This window comes from Oncorhynchus keta, chromosome 20 (assembly GCF_023373465.1).
Source record: "Oncorhynchus keta strain PuntledgeMale-10-30-2019 chromosome 20, Oket_V2, whole genome shotgun sequence".
Lineage (NCBI taxonomy): Eukaryota > Metazoa > Chordata > Actinopteri > Salmoniformes > Salmonidae > Oncorhynchus > Oncorhynchus keta.
The window spans coordinates 27,670,770-27,697,653 of NC_068440.1; the positions used below are offsets into that span (position 1 = coordinate 27,670,770).

The following is a 26,884-nucleotide window of genomic DNA, read 5'->3' on the forward strand; positions in this document are numbered from 1 at the left end:
GTTCAACTGTAGTCAAGCACTCAAGCTAACTGGCTAACGTTGGCTATTTACACAAATGAGAGAACACCCCCACTCTTGACTATTTTACTCGACCTAGTAGAGCTGGTTAGGCTGTTTTCATGTTATCCATAACATTGGTGACTAACTGTGCTGCTGGCAACAATTTAATAAAGGTATTTTTTTGCCACCGGGCATATTGTAAATTCATCAGTTACTCTGTTTGAGAGTGCTCTAAAATCGGAATAGATAGACAGAATTAACAATATCAATTGAAACGCACAATGACTACACCACTAAACTCAGAATGACCTTCACTCTCTCTTGGCCACACTCCCGTCCAGTTGGCGGAGGTAATGCACCTTAGTTGGTTGACAACCGCCATATAAAATCACTGAGGAAGAAGAAGAAGAAGAAGAAGAAGAAGGAAGTTGAGGCCGAAGGGAGTTCGCGCAAAATTAAACGATTTTAGTTGTCCTCTCGTCACATTTCTGGCTGTACAATGGATTGGAAGGGAGATAACGGCGTAAGTTTAACTTTACAGTGATTCTTGATTGAAGAGGAAGGGAATACTTGCTTTCTATTTAGAGTGGTGCTAAAATAGCCATCATATCTAGCTAGGTAGCTAGTTAGCCTAAGGTTGGACGCTTCATGAATTGGCAGCAAGTTTGGGGAAATGCCATTGAGAAGAGGTAGCAGTCAAGCATGTCAAGGCAGATGTATATCTAATAACTAAACTAGCACTGATCAGTAGGTATGTAATGTTAGATTACCAACAACATTTCAGACAACTGTCATCGTCTATGCAGCTGACGTTATTCAGTATAGCTACTGTAGCTAGGTTGATTAGGTATGTGTGTATCGTAGAACTGGGAAACTGTATTAGGTAGTTGACTTTCTAACAAAGCTGCAGTAACTAGCATAACTAGGTCTATCAACTGTTGGCTGTTTCCCAGATATGGGATCAAGTCACTGATGGGTATAATTTGTGAAACGTTCAAACGGGAATCTTTTCTAAAAACGTAGGAAAGTACAAGGTTGCCAACAAACAACGCATATAGTACAGAGTAGCATGATCAATTCACCTAATTAACTAGCTGCCGAATAGGCATCAACTCACCACGTAGCTGGTAAAAACCTCTTAAGGATCCTTCCATAAAAAATAATAAAGAATAAAAAAAATCACCTAAAATGATATACCCAAATCTAACTGCCTGTATCTCAGGCCATGAAGTAATGATATGCATTTTCTTGGTAGCATTTGAAAGGAAACACTTTAAAGTTTGTGGAAATGTTGGAGAATGTAACACAATAGATCTGGTGAAGGATCATCCAAAGAAAAAACTGCTGTATTTTTTTGTACCATCTTTGAAATGCAAGGAAAGGCCATAATGTATTATTCCAGGCTGGGTGCCGTTTAGATTTTGACCACTAGATGGCAGCAGTGTATGTACACTTTTTTTTTTAGGCTGATCCAATGAACCATTACATTTGTTGCATTTTTTTAAATATATCAAGACTGCCCAAATGTGCCTAATTTGTTTATAAATAACTTCATGTTCAAAATTGTGCACGCCTAAAACAATAGCATGGCATTCTTTCACTGTAATAGCTACTGTAAATTGGACAGTGCAGTTAGATTAACAATAATTTAAGCTTTCTGCCTATATCAGATATGTCTACGTCCTCGGAAATGTTGTTACTTACAACCTCATGCTAATCGCATTAGCCTACGTTAGCTTAACCGTCCTGTGGACACGACACTGATCCCGAAGAAGTTCATGTTTGTCCATAGGCTACCAGAGTGAGGACAGACATTTTTCGGAGTAAACATGGTGAATGAAAAACGTAATTAAATAGCCCACGCCCTACCTGGTATTTTATTATGCTGCTATACAACCTTTTATGCATTGTTTGTTGGCAACAAAATCCTGTTGGAACGCAACACATTATACCCAGCCATTGTAATTATTTTTCCAGTCACTAGGTCCGTCTCTCAAGTCGAGTCCCAGGAAGAATGGGTCGAGTTAAGGCCAAGTCGTGCATTAAAAAAATCTATTCATGCAATGACTTGTTCAACTTCAAGTCTGTGTCATTATTGAAGCTACCACAAAGCCCTTTTCATTATTTTGTCTACAACATATTATGTAAGAATGAGTTTTTACAAGAAATTCCAAATGCAAGTTTAATAAGTAAATGATTACAAAAATAAATTGCCTACCAAAATATCATGTTCCTGCCAGCCTAGTGTGTCGCACTCTGTAGGCTATAGCCTTGAAATAATTGAAATAGGCCATAAAATATATAGCCTTAGTAATTCTTAGGCTACCTATCTGGTTCCTGACCTAATTAGTGTTTATATGCTGTATAATATGACATGTTATATCTGAAATAATGAGTGCTTCTTAGTCACCTTTTATTAAATGGATTTTTTATACTTATTTTTTATTGTAGGAACACAAAGAAAGTACAAATAAAATCAAATAAAATAACAAAAAAAGATCTGGCAGTTACAGTGCACTTCATACCTTCATCATCATATCATATTCGTTACATTGACATTTTTGAATTAGACCTTTTCCAAGTACGAAACCCATTTTTCCCAGTATTCTTGACCTCTCTCCTGCTGAGTTCTTAATTAAAGCAAAGGTCATACGCTCCATGTGGTGTATTTCTTCTACAATGTCTATACATTGTGTCACTGTGGGAGGGTCTTTTTGTAGCCATTTCCTAGTGATAGCCTTTTTACTGGGTGCCAGGACCCATAGTCACCTTTTTAAAGAAAAGTATACTACATTACACAGTAGAGCACATGAGTTGAGTAAATTAATGTACTATACTCTACTACTGAACTATACTGTGCTTTACTGTACTGCGCTAAACTGTGCTGTACTTTGATGTTCAAACGTGTGAAAAATAAACATCTATAATTGGTTCAGATTTGGCTGGACCAACCTATTTGGTCTTGTTTGGGGGCAAAGCTCATTAACATAATTGCCAGTGTGTAGAATAATACCCACATATGCAAAGGAGGATATACCTTTTGTATACCTATTTAGGATGCATTACCATGAAGAGAATGACATTCATATCCATAATTATGCATTTCTGTGGAGTACAGATCAGGGACCCATGATTAAATTCTGTTATCGCAATTCCGTTACTGGGTGTAAATCCACTTCACTTACTGTAGTTAACCAAAATAATAGATTAGTCATAGCTGGTGCCCCATTTCATTCTGCAAACATTGTTGAATCTTAATTCAGGGATTTAACTGAATGTTTGGAAAACTTGGACATATTTTATTTTTTTTAAACTGAGGGAGATTTTACCGAAATTCTTTTAGCACACTTTGCAGCTGCACAGTTCTTGCATTAAATGTTTTTTTGTAAAATCTTCAGTGTAAGTTGTTCAAAGTAGTCCTTGTACATGGAGTTTTAATGGTTTGTTAAACTTTGAAATCAATGTTTTTTTTTGTGGCATACATTTGAGTCTCAGTGCAATTCCATTACCATAGAATTGCCTAAATGCCATAAATTGTCTGTCTTTTTCTTAAACAATGGTGAGGAACCAGAAAGATCAGGCTACTGGAATTCTTTGCAGTTGGGTTGTTTTCATGATTTTGTCTTTTTTTTATCACCTGCCCAATGGGTCAACCTCCGAGCACGCTCAACTTGCATGACTGCTCAGTTCAAATGCCCCAGGCAGTAGGCCAACCCTTAATGTCAATCACTGCGTACCATCTATTTGCAAGTCAGGCAAACTTACCAAAATCGAGAATTTCCATCTACAGTTGATAATGTACCCATTCTCTCTTTTTGTGTATTTCACAGGTTCACAACCATGACAGTTGCCAAGGCCACGGGGGTCACTCGCATGGGCCTGCGGTGCATGGATTCGGGGGTCACGGCGGTGGTTTGTCGCACGGGTTCATGCCTGCTTTCCATGGCCAATTTGGCCCACGAGCTGACCAGATGATAGACCCCACTCAGCAGCCCAAGAAACGGTCGCATATGGATGACAGCAGCAGCTGGGACATTGTCAAAGCAACACAGTAAGATTCACCACTGTTGTGTCTCATATTAAACCCTATAAATGCCCACTCAATGCAATTGTTCTGATCCCAGCCCCATAGCTCAGGTCAAAAGTAGTGCACTATATGGGTAATATATTTTCATTTGAAATCATCCCTTGAGATCCACAAAGCAGTAGTGATCAGAGCAGTAAGAATTGCCAAACGGCAATACTGAGGACTGAATAGCTTTCAGGGATTGCAAACTTGTCACTCTTTGGCAATATTCATCTATGTGAATCGTGTAGATCTGTAAAAAAAATAAAAATAAATTGCGGGTGACTCTCGCAAACAGATCTTCTCCCTGTGTGATAACTACCTTCTCTGGAGACTGTCCGCATGCACTCCACGCAACAAACTTGTTTCCTTACTGGGAATTTTGGAGTGCAATCTGTATTAAAAATTGTGCTGTAATTATAGTTGATAGATGCAAATTATAGTTGCTTGTATGTTTTCTATAGCCCAAATGATTACACACAGAAGTTATTAACTATAGCCAGCTGACTTTAGCTTGCTATTTGTTTGAGACACATGCTCTTGAATACAGGGTCTGTGTCATTTCAACCATTAGCGGTTTCCATTAACTTGTGCAGTGCTCAAACACTATTTTGCAAAACCTAGTGTTGAATAAAAATGTAGTGTTTGAAGTGTTTCCATTACTCATTTAGACAAATTACACGTTAATAGTCGACAGCCTGTATGCCCTCCCATCAACATTGCCTTCAGAAAGTATGCACACCCCTGGACTTTTTCCACATGTTGTTGGGTTACATCCTGAATCTAAAATTTGATTGCATTGAGATTTTTTTTGTAACTGGCCTACACACAATACCCCATCATTTCAAAGTGGAATTATGTTTTTAGAATAAAAAGGAACTTCTGAAATGTCTTGTTTCAATAAGTATTCAACCTTAAGCACAGGAGTAAATATGTGCTTAACAAATAAAATAAAATGTTGTTAGTCACATGCGCCGAAAACAACCAGTGTATATCTTACTGTGAAATGCTTACTTACAAGCCCTTAACCAACAATGCAGTTTTAAGAAAAATAAGAGTTAAGAAAATATTTACTAAATAAACGAAAGTATAAAAAAAATAACATGTTGCTATATACAGGAGGTACTGGTACCGAGTCAATGTGTGGGGTTACGGGTTAGTAGGTAATATGTACATTTAAGTAAGGGGTAAAGTGACTAGATAATAAACAGCAAGTAGCAGCAGTGGAACAAAAATGCCATTTGATGAACTGTTCAGCAGTCTTATTGCTGGGGGGGGTAAAAGCTATTAAGGAGCATTTTGGACCTAGACTTGGTACTCCGGTACTGCTTGCAGAGCAAACCTCTGACTAGGGTGGCTGGAGTCTTTGACAATTTTTAGGTCCTTCCTCTGACACTGCCTGGTATAGAGGCCCTGGATGGCAGGAAGCTTGGCCCCATTGATGTACTGGGACGTACGCACTACCCTCTGTAGCGCCTTGTGGTCAGATGCCGAGCAATTGCCATACCAGGCATTGATGCAACTAGTCAGGATGCTCTCGATGGTGCAGCTGTATAATTTTTTGAGGACCCATGCCAAAACTTTTCAGTCTCCTGAGGGGGAATAGGCATTGTCATGCCCTCTTCACAACTGTCTTGGTGTGTTTGGACCATGATCATTTTTTGGTGATGTGGACACCAAGGAACTTGAAGCTCTCGACCTGCTCCACTACAGCCCTGTCGATGTGAATGGGGGCATGCTAGGCCCTCCTTTTCCTGTAGTCCATGACAAATGATGGTGTTGGAGTTGTGCTTGGCCTTGCAGTCGTGGGTGAACGGGGAGTACAGGAAGGGACCAAGCACACACCCCTGGGGGGCCCCCGTTTTAAGGATCAGCGTGGAAGATGTGTTGTTGCCTTCCCTTACCACCCGGGGGCAACCTGTCAGGAAGTAAAAGATCCAGTTGAGGCATTTAGTCCTAGGGTCCTTTAGCTTAATGATGAGCTTTGAGGTCACTATGGTGTTGAAAGCTGAGCTGTAGTCAATAAACAGGACTCGTAAGTCAAATAAGTTGCATGGGTTCACTCTGCAATAATAGGGTTTAAAATTCTTTTTTTAATGACTACCTTTTCTCTGTACCCCACACATCCAATTATCTGTGAGGTCCCTCGGTCGAGGAGTGAATTTCAAACAATTATTACACCACAAAGACCCGGGAGGTTTTCTAATGTCTCGCAAAGAAGGGCACCTATTGGTAGATGGGTATAAATAAAAAGTAGAAATTGAATATCCCTTTGAGCATGGTGAAGGTATTTATTACACTTTGGATGGTGTATCAATACACCCAGTCACTACAACGATACAGGTGTTCTTCCTAACTCAGTTGCAGAAGTGGAAATGGACCGCTCTAGGATTTCACCATGGGGCCAATGTGACAGTTTAATGGCTGTGATAGGAGAAAACGGATAAACAACATTGTAGTTTTACTACATAATACTAACCTAAGTGACAGAGCAAAAAGAAGGAAGCCTGAGCAAATCCACTAAAACACATTACTGAGTACCTTTCAGCAGGACAATACCCGAAAACACAAGGCCAAATATACACTGGAGTTGTTTACCATGAAGACAGGATATATTCCTGAGTGGCCAAGTTACAGTTTTGACTTAAATCCCAGAGAGGTAACTCAGTTTTTCACAATTCCTGACATTTAATCCTAGTAAAAATTCAGTCAGTTAGGATCACCACTTTTATTTTAAGAATGTGAAATGTCAGAATAATAGTAGAGTGATTTATTTCAGCTTTTCTTTCATCACATTCCCAGTGGGTCAGAAGTTTACACGCGCTCAATTAATATTTGGTAGCATTGCCTTTAAATTGTTTAACTTGGGTCAAACGTTTCAGGTAGCCTTCCACAAGCTTCCCACAATAGTTTGGGTGAATTTTTGCCCATTCCTCGTGACAGAGCTGGTGTAACTGAGTCAGGTTTGTTAGCCTCCTTGCTCACACACTCTTTTTCAGTTCTGCCCATAAATGTTCTATGGGATTGAGGTCAGGGCTTTGATGGCCACTCCAATACATTGACTTTGTTGTCCTTAAGTAATTTTGCCACAACTTTGGAAGATTGCTTGGGGTCATTGTCCATTTGGAAGACCCATTTGCGACCAAGCTTTAACTTTCTGACTGATGTCTTGAGAGTTCGCCTCAATAGAACTACATAATTGTCCTACCTCATGATGCCATCTATTTTGTGAAGTACACTAGTCCCTCCTGCAGCAAAGCACCCCCACCACATGATGCTGCAACGCTCAAGCTTCAAAGTTGGGATAGTGTTCTTTGGCTTGCAAGCCACCCCCTTTTTCCTCCAAACAACGATGGTCATTATGGCCAAACAGTTCTATTTTTGTTTCATCAGACCAGAGGACATTTCTCCAAAAAGTACAGTCTTTGTCCCCATGTGCAGTTGCAAACCGTAGTCTGGCTTTTTATGGCGGTTTTGGAGCAGTGGTGTCTGTCTTGTTGAGCGGCCTTTCAGGTTATGTTGATATAGGACTCGTTTTACTGTGGATATAGATACTTTTGTACCTATTTCTTCCAGCATCTTCACAAGGGCCTTTGCTGTTCTGTGATTGATTTGCACTTTTTGCATCAAAGTACGTTCATCTCTAGGATACAGAACGAGTCTCCTTCCTGAGTGGTATGATAGCTGCGTGGTCCCATCGTGTTTATACTTGAGTACAATTTTTTTGTACAGATGAATGTGGTACCTTCAGGCGTTTGGAAATTGCTCCCAAGGATGAACCAGACTTGTGGAGGTCTACACATTTTTCTGAGGTCTTGGCTGATTTATTCTGGAGCATCAACATTTGTGGGTTCGATTACAGGCTTCAAAATGGCAAGAAACAAAGAACTGAAGGCTATTCTAGGTGAGAAATTGCCAAGAAACTGAAGATCTGGTACAACGCTGTGTACTACTCCCTTCAAAGAACAGTGGACACTGGCTCTAACCAGAATAGAGTGGGAGGCCCTAGTGCACAACTGAGCAAGAGGACAAGTACATTAGAGTGTCTAGTTTGAGAAACCGACGCCTCACAAGTCCTCAACTGGAAGCTTCATTAAATAGTACCCGCAACACACCAGTCTCAACGTCAACAGTGAAGAGGTGACTCTGGGATGCTGGCCTTCTAGGCAGAGTTCTTCTGTCCAGTATCTGTATTTGCGTTGTATTTGCGTTCTTTTGCCTATCTTAATCTTTGGTGAATGGCACGACAATGGGCCTCAGGATCTCGTCACAGTGATCTCAGGCCTCAGGATCTCGTCACAGTGATCTCAGGCCTCAGGATCTCGTCACAGTGATCTCAGGCCTCAGGATCTCGTCACAGTGATCTCAGGCCTCAGGATCTCGTCACAGTGATCTCAGGCCTCAGGATCTCGTCACAGTGATCTCAGGCCTCAGGATCTCGTCACAGTGATCTCAGGCCTCAGGATCTCGTCACAGTGATCTCAGGCCTCAGGATCTCGTCACAGTGATCTCAGGCCTCAGGATCTCGTCACAGTGATCTCAGGCCTCAGGATCTCGTCACAGTGATCTCAGGCCTCAGGATCTCGTCACAGTGATCTCAGGCCTCAGGATCTCGTCACAGTGATCTCAGGCCTCAGGATCTCGTCACAGTGATCTCAGGCCTCAGGATCTCGTCACAGTGATCTCAGGCCTCAGGATCTCGTCACAGTGATCTCAGGCCTCAGGATCTCGTCACAGTGATCTCAGGCCTCAGGATCTCGTCGTCTGTGTATTCAAATGACCATTAATTTTTTTTATGCAATTGCGTTTGTTGTCCGTAGCTTATGCCTGCCCATACCATAACCTGTGGTGGAAATTCTAACCAAGCGAGAGAGGCTTTATTTCTTCAAACAATCATTTTTTAATATTGTTTTAATTATTGCAATACTGAAGCTGGTCATAGACCACGCTTAAGTGTTTGCCGAGAGCCCAACGAGCAGAACTGAGCCACAGTATTTTATAGTTAAGGGACATCCTCCTGAATAAGTGACAAACTGCAGATGTCTGAAATAGGTCAAAGGTTAGGATTAGTATGTGAGAAAGGAGTATCCCCCAGCCAGATAGCGTTTACTGTGAAGACTCTTCCAATTGTGTGGAAACCAGGGTTTGGCCCCTAAGACGAGGTTCCTCCCATCAGCCGTCCACACCAGAGACATCTCCTCCCTGGTAGGTCACAGTATACAAACACCAACTCATTCTATGGAATGCAGGCTGTAGGTTCTCTCTCCAAGCCATCATAAATCAATTGCCAGCACCAAGCCCAAGAGGCCCAACTCAGTCCCACAGACACAGATGAGAGAGTACTGAGAAACCATATTCGATGCATAAACAGTATTATACATAAATTACATGGATTTTCGACCATGAACGCCACTTTCACCTTGGGGCACTCTGTTCACAACATTGACATCAGCAAACCGCTCGCCCACAAGACGCCGTACACGTGGTTGCCGGGTTGTGAGGCCGGTTGGACGTACTACCAAATTCTCTAAAATGTCGTTGGCGAATAATTAACATTAAATGAAATTCTGGCAACAGCTCTGGTGGACATTCCTGCAGTCAGCATGCCAGTTGCGCACTCCCTCATTGCGCACTCCCTCATAACTTTTGTGTGTGATAAAACTGAACATTCTAGAGTGGCCTTTTGTCCCCAGCACAAGGTGCACCTGTATTTTTTTTAATTTTTTTTATTTAAACTTTATTTAACCAGGTAGGCTAGTTGAGAACAGGTTCTCATTTGCAACTGCGACCTGGCCAAGATAAATCATAGCAGTGTGAACAGACAACAGAGTTACACATGGAGTCAACAATTAACAAGTCAATAACACAGAGAAAAAAGGGGAGTCTATATACAATGTGTGCAAAAGGCATGAGGAGGTAGGCGAATAATTACAATATTGCAGATTAACACTGGAGTGATAAATGATCAGATGATCATGTACAGGTAGATAATCACATTGTTTAAGCAGCTTCTTGATATGCCACACCTGTCAGGGGAATGGATTATCTAGGCAAAGGAGAAATTCTCACGAACTGGGATTTGTCTATTTTATGGAACATTTGGAACCTTTCTGAGATCTTTTATTTCAATGCCTGAAACATGGGACCAACACTTTACATGATGCATTTATCTTTATGTTCAGTGTAGTTTTTATTGGGAAGTGAGATTGCTTTTGATTTAAAAAACGTATCACTTTTGCATGTGAAAATACCGAATACTAGTGTTTAACCTACATCACTTTTGTTTTAAGCAGACTTTGCTGTTAGCCAGAATAGGGCACCTGGCTCATGGCAGGCTGCCCGCTATGCCTGCCCGGGCTGGCTTAAACGAATCCCCTCCTTGATACCAACAAATAATGGTGTTTCTTATATCAAAATGAATGACTGAGCACAGAATGCAACCTTATGCGTTCTATAAATAGAATATCAAAGAGTTCAGAGTGATGTCGTTCAGAATGAGTTCTTCATAAATTGTCACACGTGACTCAGCTGCTTTAATCAGTCTGTTGTTTCTGCGCATCTCCATCAGTTTTTAAAATGTTATTTAGCCATGATGATGAGTGGGCTGTGCAGAGAGTGATGGGTTTTCTTAGTTGTTGGAGCGGTTGCGCAAAGTGGATACTTTTTTATTTCGCTTGTAAGACCAAGCGGGCCAGTCTGACTTCACTGTCACGCTGTCTCTTGAGTTCCACTGCCAAAGAGGAAACCGGAGCACCGTGACAGTTGTGCTTGAGCTTTTACATCACTTAAAACCGTGTGTTTCTAGCCCAAGCCACTCAAAAGTTATGCTCTATATTACCGGAGCTACTGTACTTTAGTCCCTTTCTATGCGAGTTGGTGCACATTTTATATAATTTTATAAACCATGTTGCGGGGCTGTTTTAAACCACTAGAGTGCTGCGAATTTCTGGTTTGATAAACTACTTTCTTTAGTCATGTTACCTTGGCTCTGCACAAATTTGGATGGCACAGGGAAATTGATAACTTACTCAGGGATGTGCATATGCCTTTATTTATATAATTCTAAGCTAAATCAGAATCAAATCTGTCAATATTTCTGGTGTTCCTTAAATTCTGTTTGGTGCCAATATTTTAGTCATTTATTAGATGCTTTTAACCAGAGCGACTTACATGGGTGACTGCATACATTTTCATACTTCTATTTCCCCACACTGGTCCCACATGAGACCATGTGTTTGGTTTTGTTCCTGTGAAAATCCTGCATCCTTCCGGTCAACTTCTCTCTCAAACTCAACATTTCTGTTCTCCAACCAGACCATGTAAATGTCATTGTAGTCAAGCATGCTAATAACTACCATAACTTTTCTGACCAAATGCAGAAAAGCCATGGCATCAATTTATGAACATGACTAAATACCTACCCTTAGTGTCAGTACATAGATATGACATGACAGAATCTTGTAGCTTACCACTAGTTGTAAAAATGGTAACCTCATTTAGTGTACCAGATTTTCCTTTTGATTCATGCTTATATTCCAGTACACCTTCCAGAATATTTGACCAGGGATAGATCGATGGATAGAAAGTTGTATTCTATGTGCGAGTGGATCGATTTTCAATATCTTGTCCCCTGTGCTTGGATTCTAGGTTTGGTATCCTGGACCGATGTAAGGAACTGGTGGAGGCTGGTTACGATGTGAGGCAGCCTGACAAGGAGAATGTCTCCCTCTTACACTGGGCAGCCATTAACAACCGTGCAGAGGTGGTCAAGTAAGGGCTCTACATCAAACATGTGTCTGATTTAGGAATGTAGTTTTACATTTAGATTTTGAATGTGGAGTTTTTTTCAAGCCAATGTCATTCCCAAAGAGGAACCCATGCTAAGCGGAAGATTCCTGTGCAAAGACATTGGTAGGTGTATTTTTAAGATGTCTGTTTAATGCTCTTTCGTAGGTATTATATATCCAAAGGGGCCGCCATAGACCAGCTAGGTGGTGACCTGAACTCCACACCACTGCATTGGGCCATAAGGTAATTGCTTTGTTGGTAGGCAAGGTCACCCCTCTCTCCCTCTCTATCCACCCTTATAGTTTCGGTCAAATATATTGGCACCCTGACATGATTTACTATTTCTTCTCAGATACGTTTAAATGGAAAACTTGCATTGTTCACAAGTGTATTTGTTTGATCCACTTCAAAGTTTAAAAAAAAAATGGCCTGGACTAAATTATTCAAATGAATTTGGTTGGAGGCAAGTTCTCATTTACTGTGTCATAGAGCCAAACATGGAAATGGTTCCAATATTTTTTTCCATAGGGGATTTTTTTTTAGAAGCGCTTAAAATAAGGGCTGTGTTTCGTGCACGCTTACCCTGGCGTGACGTTTTGATAACCAGGGAAATCTCTCTCGGACAAGGGGACTTTTAGCATTATATTTGCCTATATTTATCATCAAAGTAGACCTCATGCAAGACTACAATTCCGTGCAAGCTCCTGCACGTCATCTCTAGCTGACACCTTTGATAACAGGTATTGTCAATTTAAAACTTGCACAAGACAGTTCACATAATTGTCCATTTTATTCGTTACTACATTTAGCTAACATTAGATTGTTAATTCAGAGATTCTTACCTTTGCCTCAATTCGGCAGTCTCGTCCAGATCATTGCATTTATAGTCCTTTATGGCAGTCGCATTGGCATCAAATTAGCGGTTCATAAAATAAAGGCAAAATATATTGATAAGTCACCTTATCCTAGAGAGATTTACATGGTTATCAAAACGTCATGTCAGGGTAGGCACCAAGCAATGCAGGTGTAGAAGCACGAGATCCGAGATATGAATTGTGTTATGGGGTACATATCAATATGGTTTGGTGATTTTATGTTTGGTTGTCTGTGGACAGGCAGGGCCACCTCTCCATGGTGATCCAGCTGCTGCGGTACGGAGCAGACCCATCTATGACAGACGGGGAGGGCTACCGCAGCCTGCATCTGGCAATCCTCTTCCAACACATGCCCATAGCAGCCTACCTCATGGCCAAGGGACAGGTGAGGGACTCTTGCTCTCTTTTCCTCTCTCAGCCATACTCATTCTCGCTTTTATTCTTGTGCTTTCTCTTTTATTCTCCCTTCAGTCTAACATGCCCTTTTTTTCAATGAGTGTTTATTTTCTATTTTTTCTGTTGTAGGAAGTTGACCTTCCTGACTCAAATGGGCAGACACCCCTGATGTTGGCAGCACAGAAAATCATTGGGTACGTTTCCCTGCAACCCAATGATTATTTGTTTCTTTTCCATGTATTCTTACAATAACATATGTCCTCAATAACTGGCCTATTAGGCTGTTTTGGTAATGTACTAGTTAAAAAGGTCATGGCTAGTGTTAGGGTGGGGATATCTGAAGTCAATAAACTAATAATTGAATGCAGGCCCGAGCCCACTAACTTCCTGGTGAAATGCAATGCGTCGGTGAGTGCGGTGGACAAAGTGAACAGGAACTCTCCCCTGCACTGTGCCGTGCTGGCGGGAAACGTGGACGCTGCACACGTCCTGTTGGAGGCCGGGGCTAGCGTGGATGCCGAGAACGCCAACGTGAGAACCTACTCAGACTCTCTCTCACACACACACACACACACACACACACACTAATTAATCCTATCATAAATGTGAGCTCCTAGAGGACACTGGCTGCCATATAGCAATGGGTTGTCTTCACACACAGTTACACACCTCTGGTTGGGGGGGGGTTATAAATTAATAGACTAAATCGATACATGCATCATACTCAGGATGTTACTAACATATAAGGAAGGCTCTGAGATACATGTGTTGGCCTGTTTTAAAAGATGAAAATGTGCATATTTATTTGCTATAGTAAATCAAATTTTATTGGTCATATACACGTGGTTAGCCAATGTTAATGTGAGTGTAGCGAAATGCTTGTGCTTCTAGTTCCGACAGTGCAGTAATATCTAACAAGTAATCTAACAAATTCACAATGACTACCTTATACACACAAATGTAAAGGGATGAATAAGAATATGTACATATAAATATATGGATGAGCGATGGCCCTAGTGACTATAGTGTGTGAGGTTAACTAAGGATTGCGAGTGTGACTGTGTTGCGTTTGTCTCCTCAGGGTCACACTCCCATAGATCTGGCCCACCAGGTACACAGTCCCCTGCTCATCCACATGCTCAACCACATCAAGCAGGAGAGGATACGCTCCAGTTCCCGTTGCCTGCGCCTAGTTAACCGATACAGGGTATGGACACCACGAACACACTTTTCCTCTGCCTATGTTACTTCAACACACAGGGTGTGTGGGGCACTACACTTTCGTATCCTCAACAAATGTCTATGAGAGATGTTAACCCATATTTCTAGTATTGTGTGTGCGACAGCATAAGGGAGAACAATAATTCACCTCTTGCTTAAAATAGAGATCCCAACGCTGCAGTTTTCCTCGCATTGTGGTTGAAATTAATACTAGTATTTCTCTTTTTAAAGATTATTTACTTGATTATCTCTCTGTGTCCTGGTCTCTGTTTAGGTGTGTCTTCAGTTTATGTTCAGCGTTGCTGTGCTGGGCAGTTTGGGAGCGATCGCTGACTTGAGCTCAGAATCCTGGCTGCTGAAAGGGGTTCTGCTGGCCTGTGTGATGGCTGTGGTCAACCTGGCCCAACGGTGAGAACGCACATTGGCCTGCCCGTGGTCAATCCAGTAGACGAGACCACACACCATCACAGCGGTTAGGGTTGATCAGCTGTTATGAGTGTTCTTCAACTGCTAGTTAACTGAGATGCATTGAGAGATCTGCAGTGCACCCCATGTCGAGAGCTCTGTTGGTATTACTAGGGACCTCCCGCAAGATGGTGCTCACATACTGACTAGTAGTAGCCTGCTTTTATTCATATTGTCCGTGCTTGGTTTTGTCAAATCTCCCTGGGCAGTCGTTTGCTGACACGAGTAGAAAATGTACTCTAGGAGCATTTATGGCACAACTCATTTTTAATTTTCACTCAAGACTTCTATTAGTTGAAACAATGTTATAACGTATACAATAAGTGTGTGTGTGCACTTGCAGGCAGTTGGCGAGCCAGGCCCTGCAGTCGCTGGTTCCTGCTACAGCTCTCATGGCATCAGTCTTCTGGATGCTGGTCACCTGGTGCCTGTGGTTCCTGCCTGATATCCTTTAACACAGGGCCTCTACTGACACTCGCACTCCAACCCAGCACAGCACTCTACATTCTGTATTTGCCTGGCATGTAACACTGTACTAAATCAACACTTAAAAAGCTCCCCTGTCATTGACTGTCCTAGTCTATCTCGGTCTAATTCAATCCAGTCCATTCTAGTCCAGCCTAACCAAGCCCATCTCTTTAACCTGTTGCGACGAGCCCTCCCGGATCCAGGATCGTGAATACAGCCTCAAGCTCATTACCATAACGCAACGTTAACTATTCATGAAAATCGCAAATGAAATGAAATCAATATGCTAGCTCTCAAGCTTAGCCTTTTGTTAACAACACTGTCATCTCAGATTTTCAAAATATGCTTCTCAACCATAGCAAAACAAGCATTTGTGTAACAGTATTGATAGCTAGCATAGCATTTAGCGTTAGCATTCAGCAGGCAACATTTTCACAAAAACCAGAAAAGCATTCAAATAAAATAATTTACCTTTGAAGAACTTCAGATGTTTTCAATGAGGAGACTCAGTTAGATAGCAAAAGTTCAGTTTGTCCAAAAAGATTCTTTGTATAGGAGAAATCGCTCCATTTGGTACATCACGTTTGGCTACCAAAACAAACCGAAAATTCAGTCATCAAAACGCCAAACTTTTTTCCAAATTAACTCCATAATATCGACTGAAACATGGCAAACGTTGTTTAGAATCAATCCTCAAGGTGTTTTTCCACATATCTCTTCGATGATATATCGTTCGTGGAAGTGTGCTTTCCCCTCTGAATCCCATGGGAAAATGCCTGCAGCTGAAGATTACGCACCAATTTAGACAAAGGACACCGGGTGGACACCTAGTAAATGTGGCCTCTTATGGCCAATCTTCCAATGATATGCCTACAAACACGTCACAATGCTGCAGACATCTTGGGGAAACGACAGAAAGGCAGGCTCATTCCTGGCACATTCACAGCCATATAAGGAGACAATGGAAAACAGAGCCTCAAATTCTGCTCATTTCCTGTTTGAAGTTTCATCTTGGTTTCGCCTGTAGCATCAGTTCTGTGGCACTCACAGATAATATCTTTGCCGTTTTCGAAACGTCAGTGTTTTCTTTCCAAAGCTGCCAATTATATGCATAGTCGAGCATCTTTTTGTGACAAAATATTGTGCTTAAAACGGGCACGTTTTTTTTAATCCAATAATGAAATAGCGCCCCCATAGGTTGAAGAGGTTAAGGAGAGCCGGAGCTCCTTCCTCCTTGCATATTTTATCAGATGGCAGGTAGGCGGGGTACAGTGTATACAGGGGAGACAGCACGAAAGTATAGGGTTCGGGTGGTATTTTCTACCCATGCTGCTATGGGTAATATATGTGCTTGAGAGGCTGCAGCACTATCGCTGCGCCACGCTTTTGCGCCAAGTACATCTCAGTCCAGTGTCATGGTTTAAGTGTTAAAGTAGTTAATGCAATATACTGTGTTTCATACCCATAAAATTCAAATCTGGAACTGTCAGTTGTGTTTTCTTTGTTCTTCCCCTCTAATCAGGGACTTATTTAGTCCTGGGACACTAGGTGGGTGCAATTGAATTATCAGGTAGAACATGACTTCCAGGGTAGGTTGGCATACACCTACTGTATTTGGTGTGCCGTTATGTCCTTAACCCGTCTCCCTACATTGTCCCAGTGCCACGGTACAGGTGTTGTTCACTTTCAACGCCACAGCTCTGCTCTACTACTACCTCCGCTCCTGTAGGACTGACCCCGGCATCGTCAAGGCAACCGAGGAAGAGAAAAAGATGGTAAGGAGCAGGGCATCGGGAGAGGCGTTGTTCCATCACTATTGTTTTAAAAAAAGACTGCTAGAAAACATTATGGACAGGTCACAACATTTACCCGGGTCAGGCTCGAGGGGAAGTTGGCATGTGACATAGCCGCCTATCTACTTCAATGACATGGATGTGATTTTGATCTTGTTAGTCTTCCGTGTCTCCAACAGAATGTGGTGTTGCTGGCAGAGGCGGGCTGCTTGGACCCCAGGATCTTCTGCACTTCCTGTATGGTAAGCCACAAGGACCAAAGTAGGCCAGTCACATTCCAACACATTTACTCAAACCATAGCTATTAGCGGCATATTGAAGACTTCCAATTAACAAATATGTTTTTGCTGAAGCTTTCACATTTTAGGAAATGTGGTGATATGAAGAACTGCTGATTGGTTGTTGTTTTTCGGTTATGCAGATGAAGAAGCCAATGAGGGCAAATCACTGCTTCTCCTGTGACGCCTGCGTGGCAAAACAGGATCATCACTCCATCTGGATCAATGGCTGCATAGGTAACTAAAACCACAGAGCTTATATATTTGTCTACTGTATATTATAGATATCGTTTGTAGGATAATCTACCCTAAGCCTCAATACGCACTAATACGTTTGTGTAGTGGAATACAGTCATTGTAGTGGCAGTCAACTAGTATTTGAACACTTGGAAATATAGTATTCTAAGATTACCTGACTCAAATACACAGCCAGCATTAGCCACTTTGTCAGCACCAGAGTTATACGTTTTAATGACCAAGTTTCGGTCTTCTTTCCACCCATCCTTACTTCCTTCAGGTGCCAGGAATCACCACTTCTTTGTTCTCTTCCTGCTCTCTCTCTGCCTGATGGGAGCGTGGATGTTCTACGGATGTCTCATGTGTGAGTGACAGTCTCAATTAGTCATGTAGACAATAGTACTTTATTGCACTTTATTTGTGTACATTCTTAAGTAAATGCATTATCTTCTTGCCTGACATTCTCGTGTTTGTTGCCAGACTGGTCAAAGCACTGTCCGCTGCACTACCAGGAGGAGGGTGTGTGGGGTGTTATCTCTGCCCTGGTGGGCTGTTCTTCCTGGGTACTGGGCATCTTCTGTCTAGCTTTCTTCCATACCGCCTGGGCTTCCATACTACTGGTCATACAGCTCTACCAGGTAACTGTGTGTGTGTTTTTAGAGGTCCACCGATTATGATTTTTCAACGCCGATAGCGATTATTGGAGGACCAAAAAAATGCTGATACCGATTAAACTGCCAATTTTTATATATATATATTTATTTATTTGTAATAATGACAATTACAACAATACTGAATGAACACTTTTATTTTAACTTGATATAATACATAAATAAAATCTATTTAGTCTCAAATAAATAATGAAACGTGTTCAATTTGGTTGAAATAATGTGTTGGAGGAGAAAGTAAAATGTGCAATATTTGCCATGTAAGAAAAGCTAACGTTTAAGTTCCTTGCTCAGAACATGAACGTATGAAAGCTGGTGGTTCCTTTTAACATGAGTCTTCAATATTCCCAGTTAATACGTTTTAGGTTGTAGTTATAGGAATTATCGGACTATTTCTCTCTATACCATTTGTATTTCATATACCTTTGACTATTGGATGTTCTTATAGGCACTATAGTATTGCCAGCCTAATCTCGGGAGTTGATAGGCTTGAAGTCATGAACAGGGCTGTGCTTCAAGCATTGCTAAAAGCTGCTCGCAAACGCAGGAAACTTGCTGTTTGAATGAATGCTTACGAGCCTGCTGCTGCCTACCACCGCTTAGACTGCTCTATCAAATATCAAATCATAGACTTAATTATGATATAATATAAACACAGAAACACATAATATAAACACAGAAATATGTGCCTTATGTCATTAATATGGAACCTATAATTTCGAAAACAAAACGTTTATTCTTTCAGTGGAATATGGAACCGTTCCGTATTTTATCTAACGGGTGGCATCCCTAAGTCTAAATATTGCTGTTGCTAAATATTGCTCAACCTTCAATGTTATGTCATAATTATGTAAAATTCTGACAAATTAATTACGGTCTTTGTTAGAAAGGAATGGTCTTCACACAGTTTGCAACGAGCAAGGCAGCCCAAACTGCTGCATATACCCTGACTCTGCTTGCAGATATTGCCTGCTAACATTAATTTATTTTCACTAAATATGCAGGTTTAAAAATATATACTTGTGTAATTGATTTTAAGAAAGGCATTGATGTTTATGGTTAGGTAAACTGGTGTAATGATTGTGCTTTTTTCACGAATGCGCTTTTGTTAAATCACCCGTTTGGCGAAGATTAAGTAGGCTGTGATTCGATGATAAATGAACAGACACAGCATTGATTATATGCAACGCAGGACAAGCTAGTTAAACTAGTCATATAATCAACCATTTGTAGTTAACTAGTGATTATGTTAAGATTTGTTTTTTTATAAGATAAGTTTAATGCTAGCTAGCAACTTACTGTGGTTCCTTGCCAAGGTAATCGGTCGACCTCTACTGTGTGTGTGTGTATGTAGTAGCTAAATGATGCTACAATAAAACCTCCACTGCTACAACTGTAAGTATGTTGTATTTGAATAACGTCTTGAAACGCTGTTGTCTCAGAGCTGTTAAAGAACTACTGCATTACTATGTGCACTCGCGCTACATACACTATTTGATTTTCTCGTTTTGCTCGAGCTGACATTGTTTTTCCTGTGTATTTCTTTCGATTTGCTCAGAATCAAACGCTGCGTGTATTATTCATGATTGCTGCTGCGCCTTCCCCAGGGCAGTCCCCCCCTGCTGGGGCCCCACTCACACTGAGATGTCTCTCACTGCCTTAATGATGCCGGGCTGGGAAGAGCGCTGAACTGCTATTTGCTTTAGTCTTTTTTTAGGAAATATTTAAACGAATGCATTATTTATCGTTGTTTTATCATCATTTTTTTACGACTTGTAAGCCGAAGTGACAATTTGGAGGCATAGTGGCATTTCTATTTTAGTTAGACGTGTGTCTGTGTGTCTGTCTGAATAGATTGCGTTCTACGGCCTGACCACCGCAGAGAGGGCAAACCTGATGCTTCGCCAGAGGAAACTCCCACAATCCATCTCCCTCAGACAGAACCCTTACAAGTAAGTGGTCTTCATCAGGCTAACCTGCCGATTCTGTTTACTTGGTGACGAAAGCAATAAGCAGTGTTCCCTCACACTATTTAGGATTGTAGCCCAGTGCTTCTCTTTCACTTTCTCCATTCTTCTCTTTTCTCTCCCTCCATAGTTTGGGTGTGGTGCGTAACCTGGTGTCATTCTTCCAGCTGCGTTGCTGTGGGCTGTTCAAGCCCGCCATGGTCGACTGGACCCAGCAATACCCACCTGGCCGAGACCACATGATGTTCGGCCACCCCGACATCGTCTGACCCCACAGGGTCAGAGGGCAGCTAGGGCTGGGTCCACGATCGTTCTGGACCAAACGGATTAAACTTATTTATTTTTTAATCTTTTGTAAATTTTGGACAGCCTGTGAAGAAACACCACTATAAAGGGAAATAGCATGGAGGAAGTTGTACTGACTTTTTTTTATGTGTTTGCTTTTTGTACAGACTACTGCTGCCTTATGCTGGTATATATTAATGAGGGGGAAAAAGGAACATTTGAAATATAATTTGTGTGAAGTCAAATTAGCCTTAAAATGGCTTAAATTGTATATTAAGTTAGTCAGTGTTTTTATGAATATATAGTTATATTTTGATCCATGTGTTTTTTTTATGAAGAATGATCTTTTAAATGTCTGTTTTACAGTGTTCGCAAGAGGCTGTGAGTGTTTTTAGATTGAAGGACCAACACCGTAGACAGTTTAAGCAAAGCATTGCTTTGTCAGTCACTGAACTCTTTTGATTGGAGCATGCAGTGCATACAGTTTCTCTAGAGCAGTTTTTCTAATACTGGTACTGTACCTCCTAAGTATGCTCATTTTCTATCCAGCATCTCTCGACAGTGGACACACAAACCATTGCTGTTTCCGATTCCCTCTCCCAGAGGTGTGTGTGCTCGTTCACTCCCCCTTGTGTATTTAGAAGGAATGAACGGGTGGAAGAAATATGGTTCAGTGTACTGTTGGCAGTGCTTTTACATCCATTAAGGGTGAACTAATGCCCACTATTGGGAGAAGGCAAGGAATCAGAACTTAACCCATATCTCAACAATCCAATATCCAACCACCATCCTACGAACTATGCTCTTTCAGCCTTAAAGCAACCGTCTGAGATTTCCAGTCATTTCGATTAATGACAAACTGTCTTATGTTATCGTAACCAAAACGAAAGACCCATTACTCCATTAGTTATGTTTTTATTATCATATTAGGACTTTATGTGCTAATATATAGCTTCAAGTCATGCTAAGAAATGTTCTCGTGGAATATCATTCCGACAGATAGAAATCAAGTAATATTTCCATGTGTAAATGTCATGGGATACATTTGATTCACTGTTTACATTTTTGTGTTGAAGTCACACTGATGGTATGCAAGTCTTACAGGGTGTGGCTTTGATGAGACTGGACAGTTTAATATTTTTTTTTATTTTGACCTGAAATGTCATGTGATGATATTAGCATCCAAGCAATGTTGCTTTTTTTCAGCTTTTTTTCTGCATAACCACATGAAGTAATGTGCCATTGTAACCCGCTGCACTGGATATTGGAATAAAGCATTGCAAGTTGGTTTTTACTATGGTGTCAGAAAGCCTTTTGAGTTCGATACTGTATGTGAGCTTTGATTTATGTCCCCATGACTGTTTATGGAGAGATTTGGTATCTTCATGTTCCAATCGATCTTGCATAGCCCATGTGAAGACATGGTAAGTAAAACTTAAATTGACCGTTTTTAATTTATTTTTTATCCATGTACACACACCCGAATCAGCCTCCTGCAGTTTATGTACTTTTAATTAGAAACAGCTTGCGCGTGGGCACCCAGACATAAATGTGGATAGATTAACGCAAATGTGTTTGGTAATTAGCGTTGCCGTGTTTATTTAAATTACACAGGCATATTTATGAGCGCAGATGAAATCTATTAATAATGAATTAAAAACACAGCTTGGAGGCATATTAGTGTAGCTGTCTTCACCAGGCAGCACATTAACACAGTACAGAAATATGGCTTAATTATGTTTCCTTCGCTCTCTTGTTTTCATGTTAATTTGTTTTTAATGTGGAGAAAGATTATTAGCTAAACGGCTTGTTGGCTTTTGTTTGGCGCTTTATGTTTTTGCCTCAAAGCTTCCGATTTCTTTTGAGGTGCGCTTATATTCTATTGTGTTGCACTTTCAATATATTTTGAAGAGCATCTGGTTATAATTGATTCATGCCATTTGAAGTCTACCCATCCTATACACCTTCCATAGGTGACCGTCTGTATTGTAACCAGGTGTGTTTGCTGGTCCAGGTTATTTGACGTACAGCTCGCTTTGATATGATGACTCTTAGATCAACAATGTCCTTTTTATGCAAATGCAGCAGTGCTGTTTCTTCCATTGCCTTGAACACAAGAAAGGAATGTGCAGTTTATACAAGCTAGACATCGCTTCTCTCGGCATTGTTTGGTGTGTTGGTAAATGCTGTGACGCAAAATCCTATGGGTACAAATCCAGCTGAGACTCGACAAGGGTAAGGCAAGGTTTTAAGAAATGTAGTATACACGCTAATGGTGAAAAAATAAACACATTTTTACTAAGTGCTCAAAATGCTCTATTTGAAGAAAATAAATCTAGCACGCAAACATTACAAGGAATTCATTCTCCATCTTCCACCATTCCCATGTTCCCCAGCCCTTTTCCTTTCGGCCCAAAGTTTTTGGCGTAGCAAAGACAAAGAAAGAGGGAAGAAACCAACTAAGAAATAATTAAACACCGAAAGAGTACTGAGTTCCTAGTGCCTGAGAGTCATTGATTTTCTAGCAGTGGAGGCTCCCCGGAGTAGGAAGGGGGGGACCATCATCCTCAGTGAGTAGTGAAACAAAGTTATTTTTAGATAAATCTATACTAAAATATATTCACATCACCAAATAATTGATTAATTGCAAGGAAGGGCTGCAGTAACCTCAACAGCACACTGTATGGTAGCGCTGTGGTGTAGCCTGAGGACTGCTAGTTCCTGTCGTCCTCTGGGTACATTGACTTTAATACAAAACCAAGGAGGCTCATGGTTCTCAACCCCTTCCATGGACATTCACAGTAATTATGACAACTTCTGGAGGACATCCTCCAACCTATCAGAGCTCTTGCAGCATGAACTGACTTGTTGTCCACCCAGTCAAAGGATCAGAGAATGAATCTAGTACTGAAAGCATAAGCTACAGTTAGCTAGCATTGCAGTTCATAAAATGTGAGTAGTTTACTCCGAGAAAGATGATGGTTGAACAGTTTTTAACAAATGTATTCAAAAATTAAGAAGCATGAGAGAGCTATATTTGGTTGTATTTTTTTCACCTAGCTAGCGGATGCAGCTAGCTAGTTTAGCCTACTCAAACACCTGGCTCAAACAGAGAGATGCTATGTTAGTTACCTGGCTATGGCTATCCAACACTGGAACTCTTCCAAGTTAAGGTAAGCTTAATTTATTTCCCCCGGTGTAACTGCTTAACGGCTTGCTGTACACTGCACTGCATGATTGGAGCAGGTTTACTATTGTGTTAATCAACATATCTACTAGAACTATGGCATTAATATGGCGACAACAATATAGGCTGTGGTTAGCAGTTATCATATGATGGTGTGGCTTAAAGTTTTTTTTTCGCATGGTCACTCATGGTTTGTGCACTGAAGTCCACAAGCGAAGGGAAAAGGTGAGAGGAGGAGAGCGCGTAGATGCAAGAAGGAATTACAACAAGCAAAGTGATCATGTTGTTTGTGGCTTCTATGAAAGTGAGCTGTGTTTACGTTTAATCGGGGTGTATTCATTCCACCGACTGTTGGAAAAACGTTTCTTAAACGGAAGTAAATGGAACGAAACATGGATGAAAATACCTGAATTTGTCCAATAGAAATTATCATTTGCAACTGTTGGACTAACGTTTACTCCCTAGATCAGCGAGATGCAAGGCAGTATTGAATGTGTCACTGTCTGTCACCTTGATTACTCAACATTCTTTAAGTTGTCAAACCTTTCATTCAAAGGCTAGGTTATAACAACTTCACAATGGGTATAGGGAAAATGTGAGTATCATGTAGTAGCCTAAACACTGACATTGCATTGATCTGAACTGGGTGAATGGAATATGACAGTCATCAATATGCAGTAATATAAATAAGGCCATGTTCTCGCCCCCTCATCTTAAACGTCACCGACTGCAAATGTTTTCTACTGAATCCTCGCTGTATTGATCTAAGGGAGCTCTGTAGGGCTGGCTTGCTTTGTGGTCTCAACAGCATGTAAATGGTGGGAGCTTGTTTTGGTCATGTGTGTACCATTTACAATAGAATTTCCCATCCTTGTCTGTCACTGTGGTAGACTCCAGGCTCTTCCCACACAGCAAACAGCGGAAGCAGTTTTTATGCCAAGGCTGCAATAAAAAACACAAGCACCTGTATATCAGAGTCAGAGAGAGTAACGAGAGGGACCTACTCTTGAGATTGCATGTCCAGGTTTTGTCCAGGGTGTTCAGAGCTGAGGGCTCCAGCACCCTGGCTGAAGTCTTTTGGCCCATACTTCTTGCCGTAGCAGGACTTGCAGTAGATCTCTGACTCGTGCGCCGCGGCTGTTGTACTGTCCAGTCCTTTCCTGCAGGCCACTGGGGTGAAGAGCAAAACCAAACCAACACATTAACACAGTCTACACTGAACCACAGTTTGCAGGAGAAAGTATGTTGTGGCCATGACAGCTATGGACTAACTTTTGTCAGTTTGTCAGGATAGAGGTTGGACAGCAAAAAAACTGAAGTATTCCGTTCTCTTTATTTTAATACCAAAATATATTTTTTCATGTCCGGATACCTATTAAGCGACTATATATCAGTCTTTGGATAATGGCATAATTCATATTATTAGGCCCCAGAAGCCTGGGCCTGCAGTCTAACAATGGTCCCACCCACGTCAATCAACACAGCCCTTTCAGCTGTCCCTGGTCAGTCTATTTCTGAAGACTACAGCCTGGAGAGGTTGTTTAGGACCAGTGGTGTAAAAACACTTTAAATACTACTTGTAGTTTTTTTGGGGTATCTGTACTTTATTTATATTTTTGACTATTTTCACTCCACTACATTCCTAAAGATAAAAAAAAAAAAAACGTTTTACATAAATTGTCTAAATCACACTTATCGGCAGAAAATCACTGGTCATCCGTACTGCCTCTGATCTGGCAGACTCACTTAATCCATACATTAAAAAAACAAGAATGTTGTCTGGTTTGCCTCATTCTAAATTGTAACAATATATTTTATTTTAATCTTTATTTAACTAGGCAAGTCAGTTAAGAACAAATTCTTATTTACAATGACTGCCTACACCGGCCAAACCCGGACGACTCTGGGCCAATTGTGCGCTGCCCTGTGGGACTCCCAATCGTGGTCGGTTGTGATACAGCTTGGATTCGAACTTCACCTAAAACCCTGACAAACTTTTACAGATGCACAATTGAAAGCATCATGTCGTGCTGTATCACGGCCTGGTACGGCAACTGCACCGCCCACAACCGCAAGGCTCCCCAGAGGGTGGTGCGATCTGCACAACGTATCACCGGAGGCAAACTACCTGCCCGCCAAGACACCTACAGAGCTGCAGGAGCTGCATCAACACTGATGTCATCAGAGCGCGACGTATGTTTGTTTGAACCCTGTCGAACAGTGGAACCTGAACTAAAGACCTCTGTTTAAAAGCTGACAGTGTTTTTATATACTTTTATTTTGAATCCTACGGCTCGGTTGGGCTAAATTGCTGTGAGCGCTACTATCTGTCTCGGGATCCTGCCAGATTCTGTATAGGGGGAGAGACGTGAAAGCCCAGATAGCCTAGCTGGCTCAGCGGTCTCAAATGGAGGCAGCTATTGAACGTTTCAAATGTTGTAGAAGCTGTGTTTACTTTGCTTTTCCCCGGGACAATGTGGACTGCATTGACTTTCAGTGTTGCAATTGCTTGCTTGAGGAGGACTACAGGAGTGAAGTAGCTACTCTTAGCAAGCAAGTAGCAATCTTTTTATTTTTCTTCCACAGCAGTAGCCGGACGCGGCTCTGGTCTGGTGGAACTTTTGCCGCTGTGTCGGCTCTCCACAGCTGACTGGCCGGTGCTAGGCAGGGTTCCATCCCCAACGGGGTCTCCCCCTTCCGTGGAGAATGGAGCTGATCTCGATCCAACCAACCAGCCATGGGGGTGCGTCACTCTCCGTGGAAGTCAAGGAAGGCGTCCTCTGGCAATGTGGATCTCCATGGAGATGTTGAGCCCGGAACTGAAACAGACCAGAAACAGCTTTGTCGCCCTGGATCCAGAGGTTCTAGCGCCTTCGTCCGTGGTGGCTTCCCAATCAAGATCAGATCCGGAGGTACCTGCGTCTTCATCCTCTGCTCGGTCTCATTCTCCGGTGGCTTCTACCTACCTCGGGTTCAGATTCTCGGAGCTCCCAGCCTCACCAGTCCGTGAGGCTGCCTGAGAGACCGGCCCATTCAACATCACCAGCTGTCATCATAGGAAGCTCTATGTTGAGAAACATCGAGGTCCCCAAGGCAAAAACCCTGTGCTACCCAGGATCTTAGGGCATAACAAGGCTGCTTCCGACTGTTCTACCACAGATGCCGGGAGCTGACACTAGTAGTAGTCCAT

The 26,884-nt window shown here is 41.6% G+C and overlaps 2 protein-coding genes across 2 annotated transcripts in view; both read left to right on the forward strand.

Moving 5' to 3' along the window:
* The window catches only part of LOC118398987 (tax1-binding protein 1 homolog A-like), a 259,070-nt gene that overhangs the window by 145,848 nt on the left and 86,338 nt on the right, over window positions 1-26,884 (forward strand).
* LOC118393647 (putative palmitoyltransferase ZDHHC13) lies at window positions 372-21,801 on the forward strand. Its single transcript, XM_035786533.2, has 17 exons — window positions 372-523; window positions 3,831-4,051; window positions 11,714-11,836; window positions 12,020-12,097; window positions 12,970-13,114; window positions 13,255-13,319; window positions 13,494-13,656; window positions 14,207-14,332; window positions 14,621-14,754; window positions 15,155-15,255; window positions 16,930-17,054; window positions 17,252-17,314; window positions 17,494-17,587; window positions 17,868-17,951; window positions 18,068-18,225; window positions 20,110-20,207; window positions 20,353-21,801. The coding sequence occupies exons 1-17, from the start codon at window positions 500-502 to the stop codon at window positions 20,489-20,491; spliced, it is 1,941 nt and encodes a 646-aa protein (XP_035642426.1). The 5' UTR covers window positions 372-499; the 3' UTR covers window positions 20,492-21,801.

Excerpts from the sequence above, each read along its gene's own strand:
- LOC118393647 (XM_035786533.2), top strand. The coding sequence starts at position 500 with ATGGATTGGAAGGGAGATAACGGC. Across the intron at positions 17,588-17,867 it reads CTGGATCAATGGCTGCATAG|GTGCCAGGAATCACCACTTC; the intron begins GTAACTAAAACC and ends TACTTCCTTCAG. Across the intron at positions 17,952-18,067 it reads GTTCTACGGATGTCTCATGT|ACTGGTCAAAGCACTGTCCG; the intron begins GTGAGTGACAGT and ends GTTTGTTGCCAG.